The 22987-nt window shown below is 35.6% G+C and overlaps 1 protein-coding gene across 1 annotated transcript in view; it reads left to right on the top strand.

Annotated features, from left to right (window-relative positions):
• PTPRQ (protein tyrosine phosphatase receptor type Q) overlaps nucleotides 1-22987 on the top strand; it is a 108878-nt gene that overhangs the window by 24780 nt on the left and 61111 nt on the right. The window contains exons 15-24 of the mRNA XM_074901491.1: nucleotides 1181-1363; nucleotides 2038-2139; nucleotides 4510-4630; nucleotides 8412-8572; nucleotides 10133-10278; nucleotides 16970-17135; nucleotides 17629-17919; nucleotides 18204-18479; nucleotides 19267-19418; nucleotides 21232-21373. Of these exons, the coding sequence (XP_074757592.1) occupies nucleotides 1181-1363; nucleotides 2038-2139; nucleotides 4510-4630; nucleotides 8412-8572; nucleotides 10133-10278; nucleotides 16970-17135; nucleotides 17629-17919; nucleotides 18204-18479; nucleotides 19267-19418; nucleotides 21232-21373 (1740 nt within the window). The remainder of the gene's footprint in view (nucleotides 1-1180; nucleotides 1364-2037; nucleotides 2140-4509; nucleotides 4631-8411; nucleotides 8573-10132; nucleotides 10279-16969; nucleotides 17136-17628; nucleotides 17920-18203; nucleotides 18480-19266; nucleotides 19419-21231; nucleotides 21374-22987) is intronic.

The raw sequence follows: 22987 nt of genomic DNA, 5'->3' as shown, positions 1-22987 counted from the left end.
AGGTAGCACTGGTGTGATGATCATCCTTTTTGGGGGGCCTTTTGCCATGTTCACCAATTTGCTGCCTTAGACAACTGCCTACTTTGTCTATACCTAGAGCTAGCCCTGAAACTAAACATGCTTTGTTTATCACATTTTTTTCAGTAAGGAAAGACATGCTGTGGCAGGGAGATAACTCTGGTTCCTCAATTGTTAAGACACAGCGGAATTAGTATGAGCTCCTTCTCCTTGTTTCTGAAATGATCTTTGATCTTTGTTGTGTGAAGTAGTTGTGGTCTAAGCCTGCCTACCAAGTCAAGCTCTTAAGGAATGGGGACACAAGCACCTAGTTTTCAGATTGCATGAAACAGTAGTCATAATAGAAGCACTGGTGGTACTTTTGAGGATTTTTTTTGGTCAGATACCTTAGGTATGTAGGCACCCGCCCAACTGATAAAATGTCCTTAGACATAACCTTTTTTATCGCTCACTTTAACTTAGACATTGATCTTATGTCCAAGTTTTATTCTTAAGGAAGTTAGTTCTTTCTCAGTGCCTAACTCCTCTGATGCTCAGAACACAAATTTGAATTCCTGTGATAGAGATGAGAAGCTGCAAAAAATGTCTTCTGAGATGAGAAGAATAAAACCAAGGGAGAATCTGGAGAATAGAGCATTTTGAGTGAAACACAACCTATTAATGGGCTGGTGTGTTTGAAGAGCTCTTGGGAGTTCTCTGTTACCTTTCTACCATGAAATTAGGCAGAATCGTGGGCTGATTTTACTGTCTCTCACGGCATTTATCCCCTTTATGGATGTTGCTTAAGCATAAATTATTTAGCCTTTTGAATGAAGAATTTAATCAAAATCTCCTAACAATAGCTAACTTGGAGGATTGCAGTGATAATTATAGGGTATTAGAAGGAAAGTTTCGTGTCATGCTCCAGATCCTTTTTTGTCTGGCATGTTAAGATGATTTCCATAATGTTTTTATTTTTAAATGACCCATACCTTGTTATACTATGTGTCTGTCATGTGGTTTTGATCTTCCGATTCAATGTCTTTTAAAATTTATTTCATTAAAAAATAGGATAACAATCCAAATGTTTACAGTGTATTTAATTTAAACCAGTTTAAGAAAATGCTTAACAAATCAATGAAACTGACTGAAATCTTCTGTGAGTCTGAATTTTGTCTTCCAGTTCCTGATTCTGCACCAGAAAACATAACCTATAGGAACATCTCATCCATGGAAATCGAATTATCATTTTTCCCACCATCCATTCCCAATGGAATCATACAGGCATATACAATATATCTCAAGAGGGCTAATGGAACCCAGCAAAGAGTCATAAACACTACCCTTCTGACTCTACATATTACAGGCCAGTAATAAATGATCTGGAACTTAATGCAACAGTAAATTGTTCTGAGACAGGATCAACACTTAGTTAATTGGTTGGACATGATCCTTCTTATATAAATTTATGCGCTACCTGTCCTGAGAAGTAGCCTGTTGTGTCCTGCTGTAGTGTGCTGGAATGGGCCACAAACGGCAGAGTCTAACATTGTATTTTAGGTGTTTAAATTACAAGGAACTTTAACAGATTTCTTTACATATCCATCATTGTAACAAAGTAAACACTTGAGCCACCTACATATCTTTCTGATCTTATTCTCAATAAAAATAAATCCTTTCCTTTGCATTCACCTTTGCATCTTTTTCTATATTCTGTCATTATTACTGAGGCATGATACAGCAGTTGATGCTGGGAGCTCAGTACCTTAACCAGTAAATTATCAGAGTACAGCCAAGGACACACTGTAAAGTATTCTAGGAATATGAAATATAAACTAATAATTATGGCTCTGCTCCTCCTTTTGTTCATGCAGAATGCTTTGTGTTCAGGTTTTCCTAATGCTTAATTCAGTCTCTAAAGACATAGATCCATGTCAATGATGGGCTTATTCAGCACTTCAGAACTACTTATTTTCCATTAAAAAAATGTAATTTGGCCCACTGAATGGTTTGTTTGTTGAATTATTCTTCTTTCTTTAGATTTAAAGAAATATACAGAATATACTGTAGAAGTGTCTGCTAGTACCACAGTGGGGGAGGGACTTCGTAGTTCACCTCTGCATATACTGACTGATGAAGATGGTAAGTCAGAACAGAAGTTGAAATGTATCATTTCCTGCCTGTAGCCTTAAACTAATCTTATACATCAGGTCAGATATAAGTTTTATATATTTTTTTTGCAATTATATCTGTGTACTGATGTCTATATCTATCTACATGCAAACATATTCATCAATCTATCTATATATCTATCTGTTATTTAATGTATTTACCATCACAAACTATGTGAAATGGCATGCTTGCTGTGCATGGACATTTGATCTTACTAATATCTTATGAATTTGAAGAATCTTGATTTACTAATATTATTTTAATCTAATACACCACATAGTAGAATTAAATGTTGTGTTTGGTTCTGCAGACATGTGAGAGCTGGAAAAAGGGAAAACCACCAAAAGGCAGCATGAATGGTTCAGGGACTTTCTTGTTCTTTCTTATGGAGATTTTTTGATTCTTCTAAATAAAATCATGTATAGATGCACATATATAGATGTAGAATTATTAATATGAAAATGCTCAAAGTCCATTATCTTTAGTACTGGACTTCCAAATTGAGCAGGGGAGTGTTCTGCACTGCAGACTGAGGGTAGAACAGTCATTGCATCCCTTGCTGGTTACTGCAGAAGAACCGCAAAATGGTATTTGTACTTTCTGTACCCAATTTAATTGTGGGAAGTTATCATTAGTCCCTTCTATAGTTTCTGGAGGGGGAATCCTGAAAAAAATTCAAAGCAGAATCTTAACTTAGGTGCTGTGACTCATGTTTTGGAGGAGTCTGTGTCTGTCCCTCTCCATTGCTTAGGGAGGAAGTCTCTGGGAACCTAGACTAAACAGACGACAAACATCCCATAAGCCATTCCCAAATTAAGTCTCTTTTCATGACTTAGGGATCACTGATCGTCTAAGATCCAGCTTTTGATGATAATGGATCTTTGCAAATTGCCAAGATGTTGACAGGCTTACATTCACATTGTAATAAACCTTTGTTCAAGAGTAATGTTGCTGGAGAACACTGGGAACAGCTAATTTTGACAAGTCCATCTTTTGCATAGAGTATTTTTATTCAGAGAAATATAGATACTGTTCCTCAGCAGAAAATATCCTCTGAATAAGAACTTTAGAATGAACTAGGCATGCCAAAAAGACATGACATTCACGATATGACAGATCTTTTATTATATAGCCACTGAGGATAATGTAACAAGTAAAACACTAAATACAGCTGTCGCCATTTTTCGCTAGTAAATACAGACATTCGTTGAATTCAGTGAACCTTTGTTCATGAAAAATCTTTTTTTTTTCTTAAATGTACAGAGTTCTAAAACCCTTATGCCAGCTTTTGAGATAGTGAAAGAAGGAACAACAACTGAAAAACAACAATATTTATAATACACCACATGTTCTTTATTCACAGGAACACAGTGTTCCAAGGTCCAGACCAAATGTTTCATAGATTTGCTAATAGCTATGCTCATATTCTCAATTTTCATGCATGACTACAGCTATGACCTGAATATTTAGTGCATGATGCTCTTTGGTTTAATTTGAGAAAAACAAAAGTAATTCTAATATAACTTTTTCCTGATACATATATCCATGAATCAAGATAAAGAAAAAGATTTACTTCTCAACAACATGCTATTACAAAGCAGTATCACTTATGCATACAAGGGTATATTTTTCCTCAGCAATATTTATATGAACTTCAGAATGAAATCAAATATGGTCTAACCTTTACATTTACTTACATTGCTTCCTTACACAGTCGTGACATGGTGTCATGTAGAGTTCATCATAAAATTAATTTTAAGGGTCTCAGTCAATGCCTATCTTTATATTTGCCCTTGTCACATCTTAAATGTATGAATGTGGTCCTTGTTTGATGCAGAAAATAGATTTCACCACTGCCTACTATCCCACATTTTTATCATCTCTCAATGCCATGCTTATCCATTTTCCCACCTTTTGGTGCTTTATATAATTCTTTAGAGCATCTTCTTTTCCTCAGGGGAACTATTTTGCTATATTTTACATGTGGTTATACCTATAAAGCTCATGCTTTTATTAGAAGGGGAAAAAAAAGTTACAGCAATGTACTTGGACAGTAGGGGAATCGCTGTGACCTACCCATTGCTCTGTTTTCTCATGAAGTACTTTTTCCATTGAATCACAGAAACAGATGTTCGTACACCACCATGCAAAATCTTCTTTTATCATCTGTCAGAAAAAGGAAAAGAAGCTGTGTGTTACCTTTGTTGACGGATACTATGCCAGCGTAGTACAAAGTTCACTTTCCATCACAAATAATTAAAAACCTATTTAAGAATGCTGCTTATCCCATCGATCTTAGCTGTTTAACAAGATGTTGTGTCCTATTCTCTCATTTTACAGCTCCAACTTCTCCTCCAGAATCCCTCTCTGTAAAACAGTTGTCGGGTGTCACTGTGAAGTTGTCATGGAAACCTCCACTGGAGCCAAATGGAATTATCCTCTATTACACAGTTTACGTCTGGTAAGATTTTCTGGAAGTAGTTCTGAGGATAAATATTAATCTGTAACCTATCAGGAATGTTAGGTTTTTCTTACACAATGTGTTGATTACACATTTTTCGAGAACAGATACTCATCCAGTATTTAAAATACTAGCCTTTTGTATATACAAATTCAGATATAATGTATCTGAGTCAGTTGCAATGTAGCTGAAAATTGGGGTATTAAATATTTTGTAAGCATTTTCAACTTTTTTTACAGGTTATGTTACAGTAAATGAATTCAAATTTAAATTAGACCATGGTGACTGTTTTCATTAAATTCTGATTAGGCCTGTTGTAAGGCAGAGCAAAAGCCTATGCTAAATTGTCAAGGAGATTTGAAGTAGTCTTAAAATAGAGAAAGATTGCTTTCTTTTGTAGAAAGTGTGCAAGAGCAATGTTAAGAGTCTTTGTATGTGCTATTAGTTATGTCTACTATTATATTTTGTATTTGTTATATTCATAGAAAACAAGTATTTTTAGCAGATATTTTTCATTTACTGTGGTCTGGGTTTTTTTCTATCTGCCCTTTCTTTTTCCCTATTTTTTTTTTTCTGTCATCTCTCTTGGGATCTTTTTTCACCTTTAAAAAGTAATTCTGTCACAAACTTGCAACTTCTGTCCTATTCTCTGCATAACACAGTTTGGTCTAATGATGTGGCATCTCTTCAGAGACCTATGTATAACTTCTACTGGGAATTAAAAGATTTTGTTATTGATCACTTTTAGTATATTACATTTATGCTGTACTATTTTATTGCCACTACTAAGGTGCAGGAAGCAAGTGCTAATGTGCATGTTATGAGATGTGAACCAGATATGCCAATCAGTAGTTGCTATAAACACACTTCTATTGAGCTTACATTTATTATTCTAATGTTACTTGACAGTTTTGGGATAGGGTTTAGCCTCAGTTCCTACTGATTTTTTTTAAATTATAGCTTCTAGTTAAGTTGGTGATAAAGTGAACAGGAGTGAGCTCTTCTATCCAGAAAAGTTAAATTTGGCTTGTCTCGTTACTTCTACTGTATTGTCAAGGTCTGGTGCTCTTCAACCACAGAAAACATTATATTCAAAACTGTGCTCTAGCTAGGAAAGAGTTACTTCATGATAAGGATTATGGTTTTGATACAGGCTTGTTCAAAGGCTTGAGGTCATACAACTTTTCATCCTTATATTGCCTGAAAGCTTACTGCTTTTTTATTATGACAAATGAGTTAGTAAGAATTCTTTTTTAAAAACTATTAATTTCTTTCTAAATATTTGAATTAAGCATCCACATAACTTTTTGCAGTAATCCTTGTCCTTTTTGCTTCCGTATTCTCCTTGCTCTGTCTTATCTGTCCTTACTGTGCCATATCTAAAATTAGAGAGGCATTAGGTATCATCTTGAGGCAAGGACATTGGAGAAAAACTTCCATTGCCTTCAAAGGGGCCACAACTTCACTCCTTCCTTGGAGGTTGTGGTTTAGGTTTTTGGTTGTGGGTTTTGGTGGTTTTGGTTTTGGTTTGGGGTTTTTTTTTTTTTTGGGGGGGGGGGAGGCGGGGAGAGAAGGAGGGCAATTTTAAGTATCTAAAAGAATTGTCAAGATTTGACAAGGCAAACTGCCATGCCATAGTTGCTGCTTTTGAAAGGCATTCAATATATTTTGGGGAAGATTGTTAATCCCAGAGTTTCTCAATAAAGCAGAAAGAAGACTAATACAGACGTTATATAATAGATGTTCCTTCTCTTAAATGTATTGTAACAGTTGTAGAGAATTTGGTAACTTTTCCTTAATGGGTTGGGAACAAGAATCCACAACTACTAGAATAGAAAATATGTCTGTAATGTTTTCATTGTTGCTATCTTTTATGGTCACAGGACAAGGTGGTTTTGGGCGTTAGCAGGTAGCAAAGCAACTTTCTGTATGCCTTGAGTCTACAAACCCATACTCCCGGAATCTGCAATTCTGGACTATTAAAGGCATATTAACAAAATTGCTAAACTTGTATATAGCTATTGTCTTTTGGCATTATCCTCTTCAGCAAATTTTTGTGAGATAATTACTGACTAAATCTACTTTGAGGTACAGCTTTTTAAGAAAATATAGTTCCTGTCTTTGTCAAGTGAAAGTACATGATTTCTTAGAACCTCTTTTATCTGGATTTCTGAAAGACATCATTTAAAACAATTTTACTGTTCTGCATTAAAATTCCTTGGCTTATCTTGTTCTGGTAGGTACTTTTCTTTCTCATTGTCTGTGAAGACTGCATGCACTTTGATCAGTGTTTTCTTATTATTTTGATTGCAATCTTTGTTTTTCTGTTTAGAAAAAACTACTTTTCCTGAAACACCCCAAGCTTTTGTTCTTCTTCCTAACTATGCCTGATTGTGGAAACATATTTTGGCAAATAAGATGTTATAAGAATGTAGTTAGTGAGAGTAGAAGTGTTTTCAGCACTAAGCTGTGGATTTTCATCTTGCTTAAATTATAACCAGCTATATTTTTCCATACTAAGAATATATTGGGCAAAGTTGTCTTTTCTTTGTATAGAATTTTTGATAACTGCAGATGCAACCTTTTGATCTCTTTACTGACTATTCAAAATATCAGAAGTTTGGGAAATATGTAAATGTTCTTAAATTTCTCTCATACCAAGAGCCTTTCCCATGTCAAGAGACATTCCACTCAAAATCTGAAAGGGATAGGGAGAATTTAGTTTTTTCATTCTCATATATTTTCTCATTCCAATTGTTTGTTAATGTAACTTCATTAATTATTAGTGATTGGTGATCTTTGCTAATGGGACATTAATTCATCTATCAAAGGATGAAAATCAGCCCATCTAATACTTTTGAATCAGCCTTTCCCTTTATTTTTTTTGGAATTATAACTTGTTCTCTTGTTTGTGAAGAGCTCCTGGAACAAGATATTCACTTTTACTTGTCAAATTATCATCCCTGTACAAAATCCCGTTAAAGACACAGGGCACCCACTCACATAGAAATCTTTGCAGGAATGGAACATTAGCTAGCTTTTTTTCCTGCTGTTTTTTTCTTAAAAGATTAACTTAATTTAATGAGGAAAAGCAGAGTTTTTGAATGCATGTTAGTTATTGCTGTATCTTATCTTACTTTCTGATAAACATCTCATACCTATGCTAATACCAGCGTTTTATTAATGTTACATCTTACAGTCTTTCTAGGCGCGTTTTGACCTGACTAGAGTTCCATTCTGATCCCCTGCTACATTCCACCAGAATTAACTCAGCACCAGCTAATTCCTGTTCCATATCATCTTCTATTATTCCATTTATAACTTCAGCCTTCTGACCAATTTCACAGAGTCACAGTAGGGCATGCTCCCTGCTATAATCTTTTTATATTTCGCTATTCCTGTCCAGGGAGACAGTTCAGTTATGCCCTACAGTGTCCTTCCCAAGGGTACCAGATAACTATTTGATAGCACTTACTAGATGGACATGGTCCTCTTGATATTCCATATAATCATTGTCTTTGCTGATGTAATTTACAAATATCTTTCTGTGGGTTTCTTGTTTTGGATTTTTTTTAAAGCAAAATTAAGAGCCTTATTGTGATGCAACAGGACAAAAGTGAACTTTTCAACATAAAAGATAAAGTTATCCCCGTCTTTTTTAAAGCCTAAAATAATTTGAATTTACCACAATATTGCATTTTTCAGTTTTATATTGTATGCCACAGTTGCATACATACAGAAATGGTGTGTATATATAATTAATGAAATAATTTTTCTTTAGGAATAAAATGTCTAAAAGGAGTGTTAATGTAACAGAAACATCATTGCAGTTCACAGACCTGGAAAATAACTATGAGTATAATGCTTACCTAACAGCAAGTACAAGATTTGGAGATGGCAACATAAAAAGTGATACTATAACATTCAGAACTTCTGAAGGAGGTAAGCTTATATATAGTATGAATCTTTAATTTCATTCAGCTTTAAATTTAAGTTTGTAAAGCTACTGAAGTAGAAGTGGCATTTGACTGGTCAAGAAGAGACATTCTACTTGTCTGTTTGTCTGTGTGTCTGTCTTTATGTGTACATGTGTCTATGGATCTATAAAATTACGATGGGTATTTCTGTTAGTTTATTGAGCAAAACTTTGCATTTCCCTTTAATACAGTCAAATTAAAATAATTTAATTTAAAATTTTGGAATAATTTTATAATGTATTTTAACAACTCTTTGTTTTATCTTGCTGTGACACAACTTTTGATAGGGAAATACTCTTTAGAGTCTCTTTCACAAATCTGAAATTGTTTTAATTTGAAAATTGAATCTGTAACAATCTGTAACACTGATTTGTTTATTCTATTTTAATGCTGTTATACTTCAAACACAATAGATGACTTTTATAAGTGATCATACTACATATTGTGCTTTTTAAGTCATTCAGTTTAATTATTGTTTCTGGTTTTCCCATCAATTATATTGCTACAATCTGTTCCAAAATGGATAGTATGCCGACATATTTCAGCATCATCCTGCATAGATAAACAGACTTCCCAACACACAATAACTAGCAGGATTAGCATCTATCTAAGCCATCCCTCAGAAGATTGTCTAAATCACCAGGTCATAGGTATTCCCAGTCTTTGCTACAGAAGCTGTTATGGAAACATGAACTGACCTTTTAGGGCAGGATTTTTAGGAACTGATACTGGAGTTCCCCTTCCAATTAATATTTTAGTATTTTATACAAACAAGAACAGCACAAAGCAAGAGAAATAAGATAATTTAGTGTTCGGTACTCTACTGCATGTTGTGTAGAGCACTTTCTTGGATGACAAAAATTACAGATTTACATTCTCTTAAGCTGATTTAAGGAACTGAATTTGAGTCTCCTGTATCACTGTGCTACTGAGAAGGACCATATGCTGCTATCCTTTACAGGATAGGAGGAGAGGATAATTGAGGGCTTGCAGAGCCCTTCCTGTATGTTTAATAGGCTGAGACAAGAGTCAAAAGCAGATATCATCTGCTTAAGTGCAAGCTTAAATATCATCTGGTTTACCTACATGAGTATCATCTGAGTTACCTATTCTGTCTATAATCAGCAAAGAGAGAACAAGGCTTTTAATTTAGGTTTTCTAAAACAAATCCTTGTTATTCCTATTGACTATATATGGAGCATCAAGACCTAACTCAGTCACCTTCAACATCTCCATATTAGACTTTCCATGTACCCAAAGCAGTAAGTACAGGACAAATTATATAAGAAAAGAGTATCCGTTTACAACTACAGCTAAATACAAATGTGTCTGAAAAAATAACATTTAAAAAATTTATTTACATCTACTATTTTATTTCATAATCTCCAGAAGCATTTTTTTATACCATAGTCAGAAATATATTTAATTTGACATAAGATGTTGTCAAATCTATAGCAGATATTTCTGAGGCACTAAAATGTACATAACCTCAAGTTAGGTATGCTAAACCTTAATATTTTTCCAGCACCAAGTGATCCACCGAAAGATGTTGTGTATAGAAACCTTACATCCACATCGATAGTGCTGTTCTGGTCTCCTCCTCAAAAGCCTAATGGAAATATACTGTACTACTCAGTTTATTTCAAAAATAATTCAGGGATATTCATGCAGGTAAGCTTATTTTTATATTATTCTTTTGTATAAATCAATAAAGTGTTCTAATAATTCATTAAAGTTTAAAACAATTTTATAGTTATCAATATATTGTTTTTTCATATTTCTGTTAGCACAAGGCAGCTTTTTAACTTACAAAGAAAGAAGCACTGCTTGTAATCATACGTGTTGTGTTGTGCATCTCGTTGGGCATTCATATCATTAAGCATTAAAGCAAACAAGTTTTGTGTAATACTCCATATTGCAGTTTATATGTACATGTATATACACACACATACATCTAATACATATATATGCACAACATAGACACAAGACTCATTACATTCATTGCACGTCTTTTAGACTGTTTATTTTAGTTTAATCTATCATTGTGAATAAATTTGTGTAACAGTTCTGTTTTTACTTTTTAATGCATGTTTGTACAGTACTGAAAATAAGAAGATAATGTCAAAGTAGTGAAACATTATTATATCATTTTTGTTGCTCTCAAAAGGAAGTTACTGATTAGTATGTTGAAACAAAGGTACTGAGAATCCTAAATTAAAGGATAAAAGACAAATAAAATGTTATTTATAATTTTTTGGTAATCTGCACATTTCCATGTAGGGGTTTTTTGTTGCTACTTTCATCCTTAATTATGCACCACACTTATTAATTGTATATATAGTTTTTCTATTCTCCTTCCTAAGAATATATTATGATACAGAAATATAATAAGAAGAAATCAGCTTCCTTTACAGGTTTTGGTCGCAAGCTTTACTCATGTGGAAGGAAAGAAAGAAATATAAATCTATGAAGAAACTAGTGCATGAAAAATTACCTCAACTGCATAAATTTATGCTCAAGATATGACTAGTGTGAGTTATGCATGTGTTTAAGGATATCTAGAAAAAATATTCACAAATTTTACAAATACCTGGGACCAAATAATTGCTGACATACTTCAGTGTATACACGTCTCCAACTTCTGTGAAGCTGTGTGGTTTCCAGGCTCTGTCTGCATAGTTTCAGGACCATGCCATGAATTCACATTCTGATGAGATTAAAATCAGGGCTACAGTTCAGAGCTTCAGATTCTGCTTGCACACACTGCTATACCAAAAGCATTTTTCTTAGCCTAATAAATAAATCCCCAGAGAAACCTCTACTCCAGTGCATTACCTGAACCAGCCCATCCCGTGAAGAGTGTCTACATTTATCTAATTCTTGGACAACTCAGGTGATTTTAGAGGAGGACTACGGACTTGGGCTATTCCTGCCCTTAGGAAGGGGAAACTCTGAGGGGAAAGAGTAAGGTGAAATTGATACACTGAGAGCTAAAATCCATCTGGAAGTGACCAGGACTCTGGAAATGAAGGACCAGTATAGGGAAGATGGAGCTCAGTAGCACTGGCCCAGCAAGGTGAGGGTCCAGTTTCATTATCATGTGATGTAGCTGGGTGAGGAGAGTATGGTGGCATGGGTGGAAGTTACATGGTGGATGGCAGAAAAGTGCTGACAGTAGCTCCACTTCTAGGTGTGGAAACTACAATTTTCATCCTTTCAGCTTTGATTTCTGACCCATCCCTCTGCCATCAGAAGATAGGTTTCAGCTGCTGTTGCATCTGTCTCTTACTAGCTATGGGAGATCACCATTAATCTCTCAAATCATGATCCACTCCTAATCTGTCTGCTCCCTTTAAACCCCTCTGCCCTTCACATGCCTTTCTGTTCACTATTTGACATGGCAACTACTGTATCTGCATTGCACTCCTGTTGTGTACCTTGGCATTCCTGTGGGTGCAAGACAGATTTCAAAGAGGAAAAAAACCCCAACTCTCCCCTGCTCACTTCTGTCCGATATTTTATATTACTCTTTTTACAACAGAGAAATGCATATGTGAAAGCCAGCCTGATATGTATATATATATATATATATAATATATATGTGCCATATACAGTCTGTTGTAAGCTGTATGAGTGCATGCACACAAACAGCTTACAACTATGAGCAACTTGAAGTATAACCATGTAGTTGCAGGGTCTGTTGATAAGTTTTGTATTGCACACATTTGGAAAGAAATAGTCCTTGGTTGGGATACTCTGCATCTAGGTCACCATTCTGCTTATGATTATCCAAACTGGGTTTTCAGTTTGGGAAGTGATATAGGAGAATTTAAAAGTAAATTATATTTTCACATCTCTAGGAACCCCACCTTCTCAGACACACTGCTGTAGGCTGCCATTCTCTGCCAGTCTTTCATCTGCTTCTTTGTCAGGACCCAATAACAGAAGTTCAGATCTGAAATCATATCTTCTAGATGCCTGAAAAGCCATCCTTGGCATTCATGGCTGAAGAATTTCAGGCAAATTAACATCTTCCAGTGCTGTCATAATCTGAAATGGATATAAAAGTCATAGTAAAACTGGTGCTATTCTGTTGTCTCAAGTTCTCACTTCTCCTCACATGTTCTCAAACTCCTCAGGCATATGAAAACCTAAATATGACAAAGCACTGATTACGAGTATGTTAGAAACAGGAAATCAGTACCTGTAGAGTAAAGCATTTCGTTTAGGGGGAAAAATACAAAAGACCTGAGATGAAGGATGCAGTTTACTCCTTGATATGATGCAGAAACTTGCAGGAAAAATAGTTTTTCTTTTACAAGAAAAAAAGTTACATACCTTCATAGTACAGAAAAATAATGTATAGTTTCTTTGCTTTACAGGTCTACATGAAAAATCATGCTGCGGCTGTCCAGTCAGAAGGCCTGAGATGCTCAGACCTAGGATTCAGAACCAAAACAGCAGAAGGAAAAATTTAGTGATGGAGATTAAATTTGAGGATTTTAGTGGATGAGTGGGCTGTTTCTATGGGGATGCTGACAGGTTGTAAAAGAAAAAGTGTCAGAGAGGGAGCAATGACTGGTAGCCAAATAGAAGCAGCTATCACTTGCACTAGGCTGGGTTCAAGTTCAGCTTTATCTTTCATCTCCTGCTGCCATAGGTCTAGGCAGAAGGCTACTTTTTGGTTTATGTTCACTACTCTGCCCCAGTGCAGAAAAGATACGGCACATATTCTGATGGTGTTCATGTCATACACAGATGACATGGCACTGTACCACTTGTTCATATCACTTCTCTGTGACACTGCTGGATTCCTACAGTTCGAGTTTTCACTGCAATAGCAGCTTTGCAGGTTTTGCTCCACAGTGCCTGGCATGGTGCTTAAAGGAATCATACTGCCCAGTGTGTGAACCATAATGCCTCAGTCTTATCAAGGAAATAAGTAAAAGAATCTGTGGAAGTAGTTGTCTTATTGCTAAATACTGATCTGTAAGAGATATCACTGATTTGAATAAACTCTTTTATTCAGTCTCTCTATACTTGTGCTTTGATTAGCAAGAAAGTGGGAAAAGTGCTAATTACAAACCTAAATTGTCGCCTGGAGAAGATTCTCCAGTGTAGGAATTTCAGTACAGATGACAACCACTCTGCTCTGCCAAACCAGACAGGGGAACCAGGAGGTATGTAGGGAAAAAAGCCTGATGCCCTTCTAGAGACTGAACATTAGAACCCAAATCACCCAACCCCTGTACTTGAAGCCAACTTAAATGAACATGGCTGGATACAATTCAGAGTGAAATTAGGCTTGGTCTGCCCTCAGGATGCAGACAAGGTATGCAAGAAATATGCTATATTAACTTAACAATAATTTTCTTTCACCAGTATAACCAAAATAGGGATAAAAAGGAAACTTCCCTAAAATACACTGCAAATTTTTTAAAAGATGGCCTCAGAATGGTACAGCACACAAAAAAGGAAATATCTTCACTCAGGTTAGTACTGGAACAGTGTATGTCACGCTCCTGGAGGGATGGCTTGGATTAGCCCTGAGTGTTGCCACTCTCCCCCAATTACTATGGTTAAGTATATGATACTCTAACTTAGAACAACAATGCAATGCAATGAACCTAAAGAAGGAAACAGAACAGAGGAAAAAGGTTAACGATGAAGAACAGTAGCACTATGTTATCTGTATACAACTAATTACAGCTTTATGCCACTGGAAATTTCTGCCACTTCCTGAGGTGAAGAAGATACTACGTTCTGCTGACACTTTCATGGCCTGTGTGTATTGCTTACACTTAGCTGCTTTTAATAATCTGATACTTTGCTATGTCAAAACTTCTTTCATGTATGGATGAAGAAAGGGACAGAAGAAAGAATTTCTTCAGCTGTAGCCAAAGATCCTAAGCTGTTTGCTTTCATCTGCAGCCACAGTTAATTGTAAAACTTCCTATAGTGTTCTATCCCCAGGGTACAATTAGTGCAAGTTTCATCTTTTCTCAGTCCTTACCCACACAGTTCTTCCTGCTCACCCTTACTCTTAATTACATGTTCATTCTTTTCTAACATTTTGTCATATCAGAAGTTTGAGGTAATCCCCAGTCATTGGGCTCCTCATAGTAAGGGGACTACTTCTTAAAACGGTTTTTGTTGAACCACCGAAACGCCTGTTGTTACAGCATTCTTGCTGGTTCACTGAGCCCTTAACTGCCAGACAGCTGACTAAATTGTAAAGGTATGCTTTACAAACTAAGAGTTGGATTTTCAGATGTTCATACTCCCCTTAAATCTAGAATCAAAACTTGATGTGGTACCTTTGACTTTTTACCTTGAAAACTCTGAGAATTATTTAAGGTCTTTTTTTGATATTATTATTAGATATTATTATTATAAATTGCTAATTTTTAATAATTAAAATATAGTAATAACAGCGTGAGGGTAGTAGAATGACACTTCTGAGTCAGAAGCTATTTTTTGTCATACTGTGCTTGCGCATCAGAAAGTTTAATTAACTACCTTAGAATTTGATCCTCTGTTTCCTGTATGTTACCCTATTCAAGTGTAAAGCAAAGCTCTTCCCAGCCTTTTTCAGTTAGTTATGTGAAGATAGCATAAGCTTCCATCTACATTTAGAAGTCATATATTAAGGTGGAAATTTTAAGCATTTTGGCTGATGTTGATTTAACCTAATCTTTCAGACAAACATAACAGTCTGCTTTAAGTTTGTTAATAGGAGTGGATATAGAAATTTGTACCGCCAATTTGTGCAGCTTTTGTTCTGCATTCAAAACAAAGGCTTACATTTTCATTATAAAACAAACTGTTTACATATTTAGGTTACGTGAGCACTAGTGACTGTAGGCAAAACTAGATCTGCAGATGGTGTAAAAATCTCAGGGAAATGAATGAGAGTGCCACCTATTGTTCTTTGCAGAAATAAAATAATTTTGCCTGTACAAAAAAATTGTTAAATTGGTTACTGTTTGGTAGAGTGTATCACAGTGACTTCTTCAGTATGAACTTTCCTCAAGAGAAATATAACCCATTTTTTTAGCATGCAGTTTTAGTATGCCTGTGTTTATACATGGTATTTTTGAATTTAAATATGCAAACATTGCAGTCACCTTCCTCCTGTTCTTGTAAGTCTGCTGTCACAGCCTCTCTTCTTAAAGAAAGCATTTAATGTAAAGCCAGCTTTTTTTTTAAGGAGATGGAGTTGCGAATAAGGTCTAACACCGAAAATAGTGGGCAAGCCAAATAACTGAAATGTGTTCCTGGCAATTCGTCAGGGGGTTGGGCAAAATCCAACTCACCATGAAAATGTTGGACAAAACCAATGTTTGATCCTGAGAAGCACTGCCCGTGCCATCTGCTCAATGGGGCAATGTGGCTGCCAGAGAGGAATGATACTGACTCTTCGAATCAGAAGCTTTGTCTTCCTACCCAATGCTGGAGCTGAATTTATGGGGATCATCTAAGTCAGGTTCCTGTAAAGCAGTGGGTGATTTGGCACAATCAGTTATGAGGTATAGCTGATCTTATGTAAATAATCTGATGTATGATTTTTTTCTTTTTAGATTCCAGGATTGTTCATTCCAAACAGGAATAAACTTCTTAGATGGGCTGATCTAGGGCACTAGCCTTTTTTATAGTTCAAAAAAAAGTGGAATTTTGTTCTGTTGCAATCCTTTTGTTAGCAAGTAACTGCAAAAAGAAAAGAAATTCTGTCAGTTCCTTTACTTTAATGCAATCCATTGGGTATAAATGTTTGCATTAGAAATAATGGCATGTTTTTAATGGAAAGGAAAACTAATAGAATTAAGTTCTCAAGTGTTGCATTGAGATCTCTGCCACTGGAAGTTTTAAATTTAAAAAATCAGATAATTTTCTCTAAGATCTACTCTCAAAAATGGAATAAAGTGAGAGAAGTCCTTTGGTTTACTTCATGCAGATCAGGCAAGGCAATCACATGTGTGATTCTCGTGTAATCTATGAGCAATTAGCAGATACTTTGTTGTTTTCTTGATGCAATATGGATAAACACATTGCAATATTACAGATTTCATTTGTTTTTGTAAAAGGATTGGCATTCAACAACTACAAGCAACAGAAGTAATCAATTACGTACTCTGTAGTACTTATAAGGAGTAACAACAGACAAATAAATATACAATAAATTACTTGAGTTTTTCAGTAAAAATCAGGACTTGTTAGGAGTCATGTAAGTTTATTTCTCGTGAACACCATGGTGAATCATATCTGTTGGTGGTGATGATGGCTAAATAGGAAATTAGAAAGAGAAAGTGATAAATAAATAACACTTTCAGTGGCGATGCTTTTATTATTTTTTTTTTTTTAGAATTTCACAAGTTACGGTAACGACAGCGATGTCAGCATGTCCCATTCTGCAGTTCTGGATGACTTGGCAAAATACAGCCATTATACTCTATGGTTAACTGCAAGCACAGCTTTTGGAGATGGAAACAAAACCAGTGAAATAATAGACGTGTATACAGATCAGGATAGTAAGTTAATAACTTTTTTAATGCAGCATATATCAGTGCTTCCATTTATTAAATATTCTCTAACTTTAAAATGATTTTATTGTTATGATGACAAAGTTAAAAAAATCCAGGATGTACTGTTTTCAGTACTGCAGTACTTTTCTTGGCAAGGAAGAATTTTGATCAGAGTCTTTGCTTTATAATACTAGGAATGTAGATCTCAAGCTTTTTCTTCAGATATGAGCAATAAAAATATTGTCTTAAACCATCATTAAAACTCTTCTATTAAACAAATTTAACATAAATGATTGTTCATATATACCTTCAAAATATTTTGCTTTTGATAGTAAATGATTTTATGATTTTTTTTATTGATAATAAATGATTTTTTAAAGTTGCAGAAAATATTACAAATTACAGACTAATCATACTTCGAGCATTTATTTCTACTTTGGTTTTGGATGCTTTATTACTGTAATCCATGCATTTATTTTTTGCTTATTGTCTTTCATAGTCCCAGATGGTTTTGTTGAAAATCTGGTCTATCAAAACATTTCCTCATCTTCTGTAAATGTAAGCTGGCTTCCACCATCCCAGCCAAATGGCTTAGTCTTCTTTCATGTTTCCCTAAGTTTATTGCAACTGGGAACCAGTAAGATACTGTCTTTCCTTACTTACAACACAAGCATCGTTTTTGACAATCTGGAGAAATACACTGATTACATTCTGAAAATTACGCCAGCCACTGATAAAGGATCTTCTGAACTGCATGCTCTAAATCTGCATATAAGAACTGATGAAGATGGTAAGATAATGATATTTTATTCATTCCTAAGGAAATGCAGAAAAAAACCCAAATAGCTTTCTAAAAGAAAAAAATACTGTTGTGTTTATTTTTCTCATGTTACTTAAAGCTTTTTTGTTATACAGTGACAAAAACAACTGCTATATATTTCTGTATTGAGACCATGAAATAGAATTTTCTACTCATAGCACAACTTTTAACTGATAGCTAAAAGACATTTTTCATTGTAACTCTAATTTTTCTGAGGTTATACTTGTTTTTGTCTTTCTTATTTCCTCATTTAGTCCCAGAATCAACTCCTATAATCAAAACATTTTCAAATCTCTCAACTACTTCAGTTATGCTTTCATGGGACCCTCCCGTTAAGCCAAATGGTATTATAATATGTTATGATTTAAATTTATTTGGGCCAGAAAGGAATAGCTCATTCTCTACCATCAATAATTTCATCATATTGGAAGACCTTCTACCATTCACATTGTACAGCATTTATGCAGCTGCAAGAACAATAAAAGGACCTGGTCCATCTGCCATGCTTCAGTTCTACACAGATGAGTCGGGTGAGCAAACTCAATTGTAACCTAGTTTAAAATATTGGCCCTGTGTCACTGCATCCATCTTAGGTCTGAACATCAGCTCTGGAGACAGTTGAAATGAAGGACTCATTTGCCATTGGTTTGTGAAGAGTTTTCAGAAGAAGGAAACACTACAAGTGAAGTATTTTCTGAGTGCTCCTCCAGCCACAGCTTGCAAGAGGAGGTCATATTCTGCATAGAATTACAAAAATACCTCCAAGGAGAAATGGCTTTTCCCTTTGGAATGTGTTACAGTTTGCCAAGTTTCAGGGATTCTGAAGCGAGCAACAATACCTTTCTCTTCATTCCCCCATGTAATTGAAAAATGGTAAAACATTTATATTTCTGACACATTCACACAGGTCTCCTATATATGGACCTCCTCCCACCTGCATGGTAAATGACATATCTTGTAAATATATACCGAGTTGCGCTCAATATATGATGTAGGAAGCGAAGTATATCACATTCCAGTAATATATGTAATACGAGTTTTGTTAAATGCCTTAATTCTGACAATAGGGATGTTTAAGTGATGAATAGATCTGTTAGATCGCTAAGATCCCTTGCTGACTAAACATGTCTTCCAGATTAATACAATTTGTTTCATGTCAAAGACAAAGAAAAATATTAAAATATCAATGAAGTACTGTTTTGTTGAGTTCAGATACAAATGGTAACGGAAGTATGTATGTTTTTCTGCTTCTCCAGAGTGTTTGGTTTTGCCTGAATTATTTGTAATTTGGAACTCAATAGCATTTCTCTTTTGCAGTGCCATTAGCTCCACCCCAGAACTTGACCATTACCAACTACACTGCAGATTCTGTGTGGCTAAAATGGGATCCAAGTCCTCAGCCAAATGGTGTCATTATGAGATACAGTTTTAAGATCTATCAAAACAGCACTGAAAAACTGTTTTATCAGGTATGTTTATAATTAACAGTGTTTAATTTTTTAAAATACTTTTTTCATGTTTTAGGAACAAAATATATGACAAATATTTTAAATGTCTGTTATGCTTCTAGTATTGTGAAGCTCCTTTAAATTCTTATTTCTTAAAACACTTTACTTGCTCTCACATCATGCCTGTAATTCAATTTTTAAAATCAGAAAATTTCTTAGATTTTAATTTGCTTTGAGCTGCTAATATTTCAGTAATGATGAGCTTTATTAATCTTTAGTTAATATTTCAGTGTAAGCTTGATGTTAGAAAATGACAGAAGTTATTTGTTTTGTGGCTACCTTTGTTTAGCTATTTAGTATCTGCAGACTTTCAGTATTCAGAAAGAAAAACAGACATTCCTAGTCATCTTGAAAAATGGTTGAAAACTGTTTAGAGGTTTGCATTTTTTAATTTTTGCAGTATAAGAATAACTGAATAAATTTTAACTGAAATAAATGCTCTAAAACTCTATAGAAAAATGGATCAAGGCATTTATATCTGCTTAAATTTGGTTGCTTCAATGGCATCAAGAATTGCGCCACAAAATGTAAAGGCAGCAAGCTGGGGCCAGGGATGCGTCTCAGGCTTAGAAACTATATAGTGAGTTCTGTTCACCTGAGATACTTGGAAAAGCTGTAGGGAAAAGACATTGCTGTAGTGAGAAGTGAGTTTAAGACATGCAGCGTAAGGTAGGTGTGGGACTGTGAGGAGTTTCATTACTACAACTCCTGAGCAATAAATACTGTTCTTATTGCAGGGACTTAACATGCAAGGAAACGGCTTGTGCTGTTGTTACACATACGCATTGTGGAAATCAGTCCCCATGGGGTGGCCTACTGTGCTACCCATTATTCAGTGTGCTGTTGTTCCCCATTGTGCAATGAAGTGCTGGCATCACCCCAGTGTCTTCCATAATCCTTGGAAGAGGGGGAGCACAATGCACATACAAAAGAGAAACAGTGGTTTCTACAGCCATCTGCCTTTGGAAACGTATTCTTTGGGCACACTTGGAGACCACCAAAGATTATTCTCCACTGTTAATCTAAGGCAGATTCAAATGCAATTAGAATACAGAAACTGGCTGGAGCATTTGAATGCATCTGCTATGCCTTACATTTCTTCATGTTTTGTAATGTTATATGGGCAAGAAATTAGATTTAAATTGTGGCAGCAAGTCAGGCAGAGAAATCCACATAGAAATATTGTAGTTAGGCACTGTAATTCTCTGATAACTTGGATCCCACAAGATGTTTACCAGGTTTTCTTGCTGAAATTCAGGTCTTTCCCTGCTGTTATTATACTCCTCTCAACATGTGCACAAAATATGCCTTACATGCTCTGGAAAAACAGCTACCAGGAACTGAACTGTGGTTTTTAGCTTTTTTTGAAGCTCTTCATCAGTCTGTGTGTCTGGCTTAGATAAAGTAAAAGAAATGAGAAGCTATGACCCATGACCTCTTTCACTGCAGAGGTGTAGTAAGGAAGTAGAAGGTGAGAGGGGGTTGATGTGGTGGTGTGGAGGTGACAAGAGTTTTCAGTACGGGTAAAAAAAGGCATATGTGGAGTCAATCTGTTCTAACAATGCTATGGTAATTATGATGCCATCCTTTGGCATATCTTCTTCACAAGTCACAGTGAAAGAGGGAGAGGAGAAGGGAAGGGAAGAATTTGACCCTATGTTATTTTTCTTTGAAACTGTGGCTCTAAATCTCCTGTTCATTTCAGTGGGTTCAAAGTGAGGCCCACAATGTTTACACAGATTAATTGCTTACTAATAATTTTTCCTTCCTTAAGAACATTTCAGGTTCAAACCATGAGGCAAACCTTGTTGGATTAGAGCCATTCAGCCCCTACTTTATCAGTGTCTCTGCATTTACCAAGCTTGGGAATGGCAATCAGTTCAGTAATGCTGTGCAGTTTACAACAATGGAATCAGGTTAGATGTGACTTTTTCTAAGCTGCAGTGCTGTTTATATATATTTTCCTTGTATGGCTGAACAACAGCCTTCCTCTTCTCTCCAAAAAAAAGGTAACATAACACTATCTCATTGTCTTCTGCCTGTGTAACACCAATTCACATTCCTATTGTACCGGATAGGCTGGGTTTGAAGTTTGATGTCGGAAGTGTAGAATTAGAAATGTCCTCGTCTGAAATGAGAGGCTTATATGGTTACTATAAATCTTTTAATAGCATCACAGATAAAGGGAGGAAAATTAGATAGATATCAGTCTTTGCAGATCAAAGTGATAATTCAGATCCCTCTGAAAATAACTGAAACTTTAGCAGTATCAAAAGCAGCTGGACAAAGATTGGCAAATGAACTATATTAAACAAATACAAATTTTTAACATTTTTAATAATTTATTTTAGGAAGGGAAGCTAGCCACTAATTAAATATCCTAATTTGTTAGATCTTATTCTTCCTGACAACTGGGGAGCACTACGCAATACAGCTGGCTTAATTATGTTCAGTTTTGTCTTGTGCCTTCTATATATCTTTTGAAGTTGCAGATTATTTCAAAATGAAAAATTGTATCATGTGAAAGTGAATATTCAATATTCCCTAAAAAGAGCTCAGGAGCTCTGTGGGTTTGTAAACTGGCCTCTGTGCAAAACTGTAGCTCCTTTGCCAGGCCAGAGCAATCCCTAGGCTCACATACTTTATAAGGGCTGTCAGTGCTGGGGGACTAGCATGGGTTTGGAGGCTGTATCTGAACTCCCAGGTTCCTTTATACTGACAGCAATGGGAGCAGACAAAGGAAGTATCAAAAGATCCCATATGGTGACTACAGTTTTCAAGACCACACTTCCAGTAAAATATTCTTTCCAGAGCTGATAAAACAGGGATTTGGGGAAAAATTGTGCAGTTATTGTACCCAGCAATTACAACACCATGAGAAATCAGGACCATCACTGAACTGATTCAGGTTGGCTGTTGGATCCCTGCAGCTGGAGATTGTCCTGCCCAAGAGCTGTGGTCATCCATCAGTTGTCTCATTTCATCACTGACATTCCATACTCATGGCACTATCTTCAGAAATGCTGGAGAGACACTGCCCACAGGAGCACTGTCTAGTCATTTTACAGCTTTTTCTCAGATTTTATGCTCAGCTAGTTGCAGCATTGTTTCCTTTCCCTCCAACCCAGATTTTTGGCAGTTGCTGGATAGGTTCATCACTGAGTTCCTCTAAGGATTCTGTCTCTAGTCTTTGTTAAAAGTGCCAGTTAATCTGTCTTCTGCAGATGCGGCCTTTTAAAACAAGGTTTTTCTTTGAACTCTGAGAAGAAAATTGATCATTTTAAAGGGATTCGTTTGCCTCTGTGCAGATAATGAACATGTTTCCCTCTATTTCTGGGGGACAGTCCCAGACAAACAGTCTCTTCACTATTTTATGGATTCCTGGACATGGTTCAATAGAGGAAGTAGGTTGGGACACCCCTCACTATGTATTCATTTTCTCTTAGTTGGTACAGCCAGCAATTTAACCCTTTCTGAGATACTTTAATTCATTGTTCTATTTAATTAATTGTTCACAGATAATTGCTCTA

The sequence above is a fragment of the Athene noctua genome, chromosome 3 (genome assembly GCF_965140245.1).
Source record: "Athene noctua chromosome 3, bAthNoc1.hap1.1, whole genome shotgun sequence".
In the NCBI taxonomy this organism is placed as follows: domain Eukaryota; kingdom Metazoa; phylum Chordata; class Aves; order Strigiformes; family Strigidae; genus Athene; species Athene noctua.
Note: the sequence above shows the minus strand (reverse complement) of the source record. Positions and strands in the feature narration are given on the sequence as shown.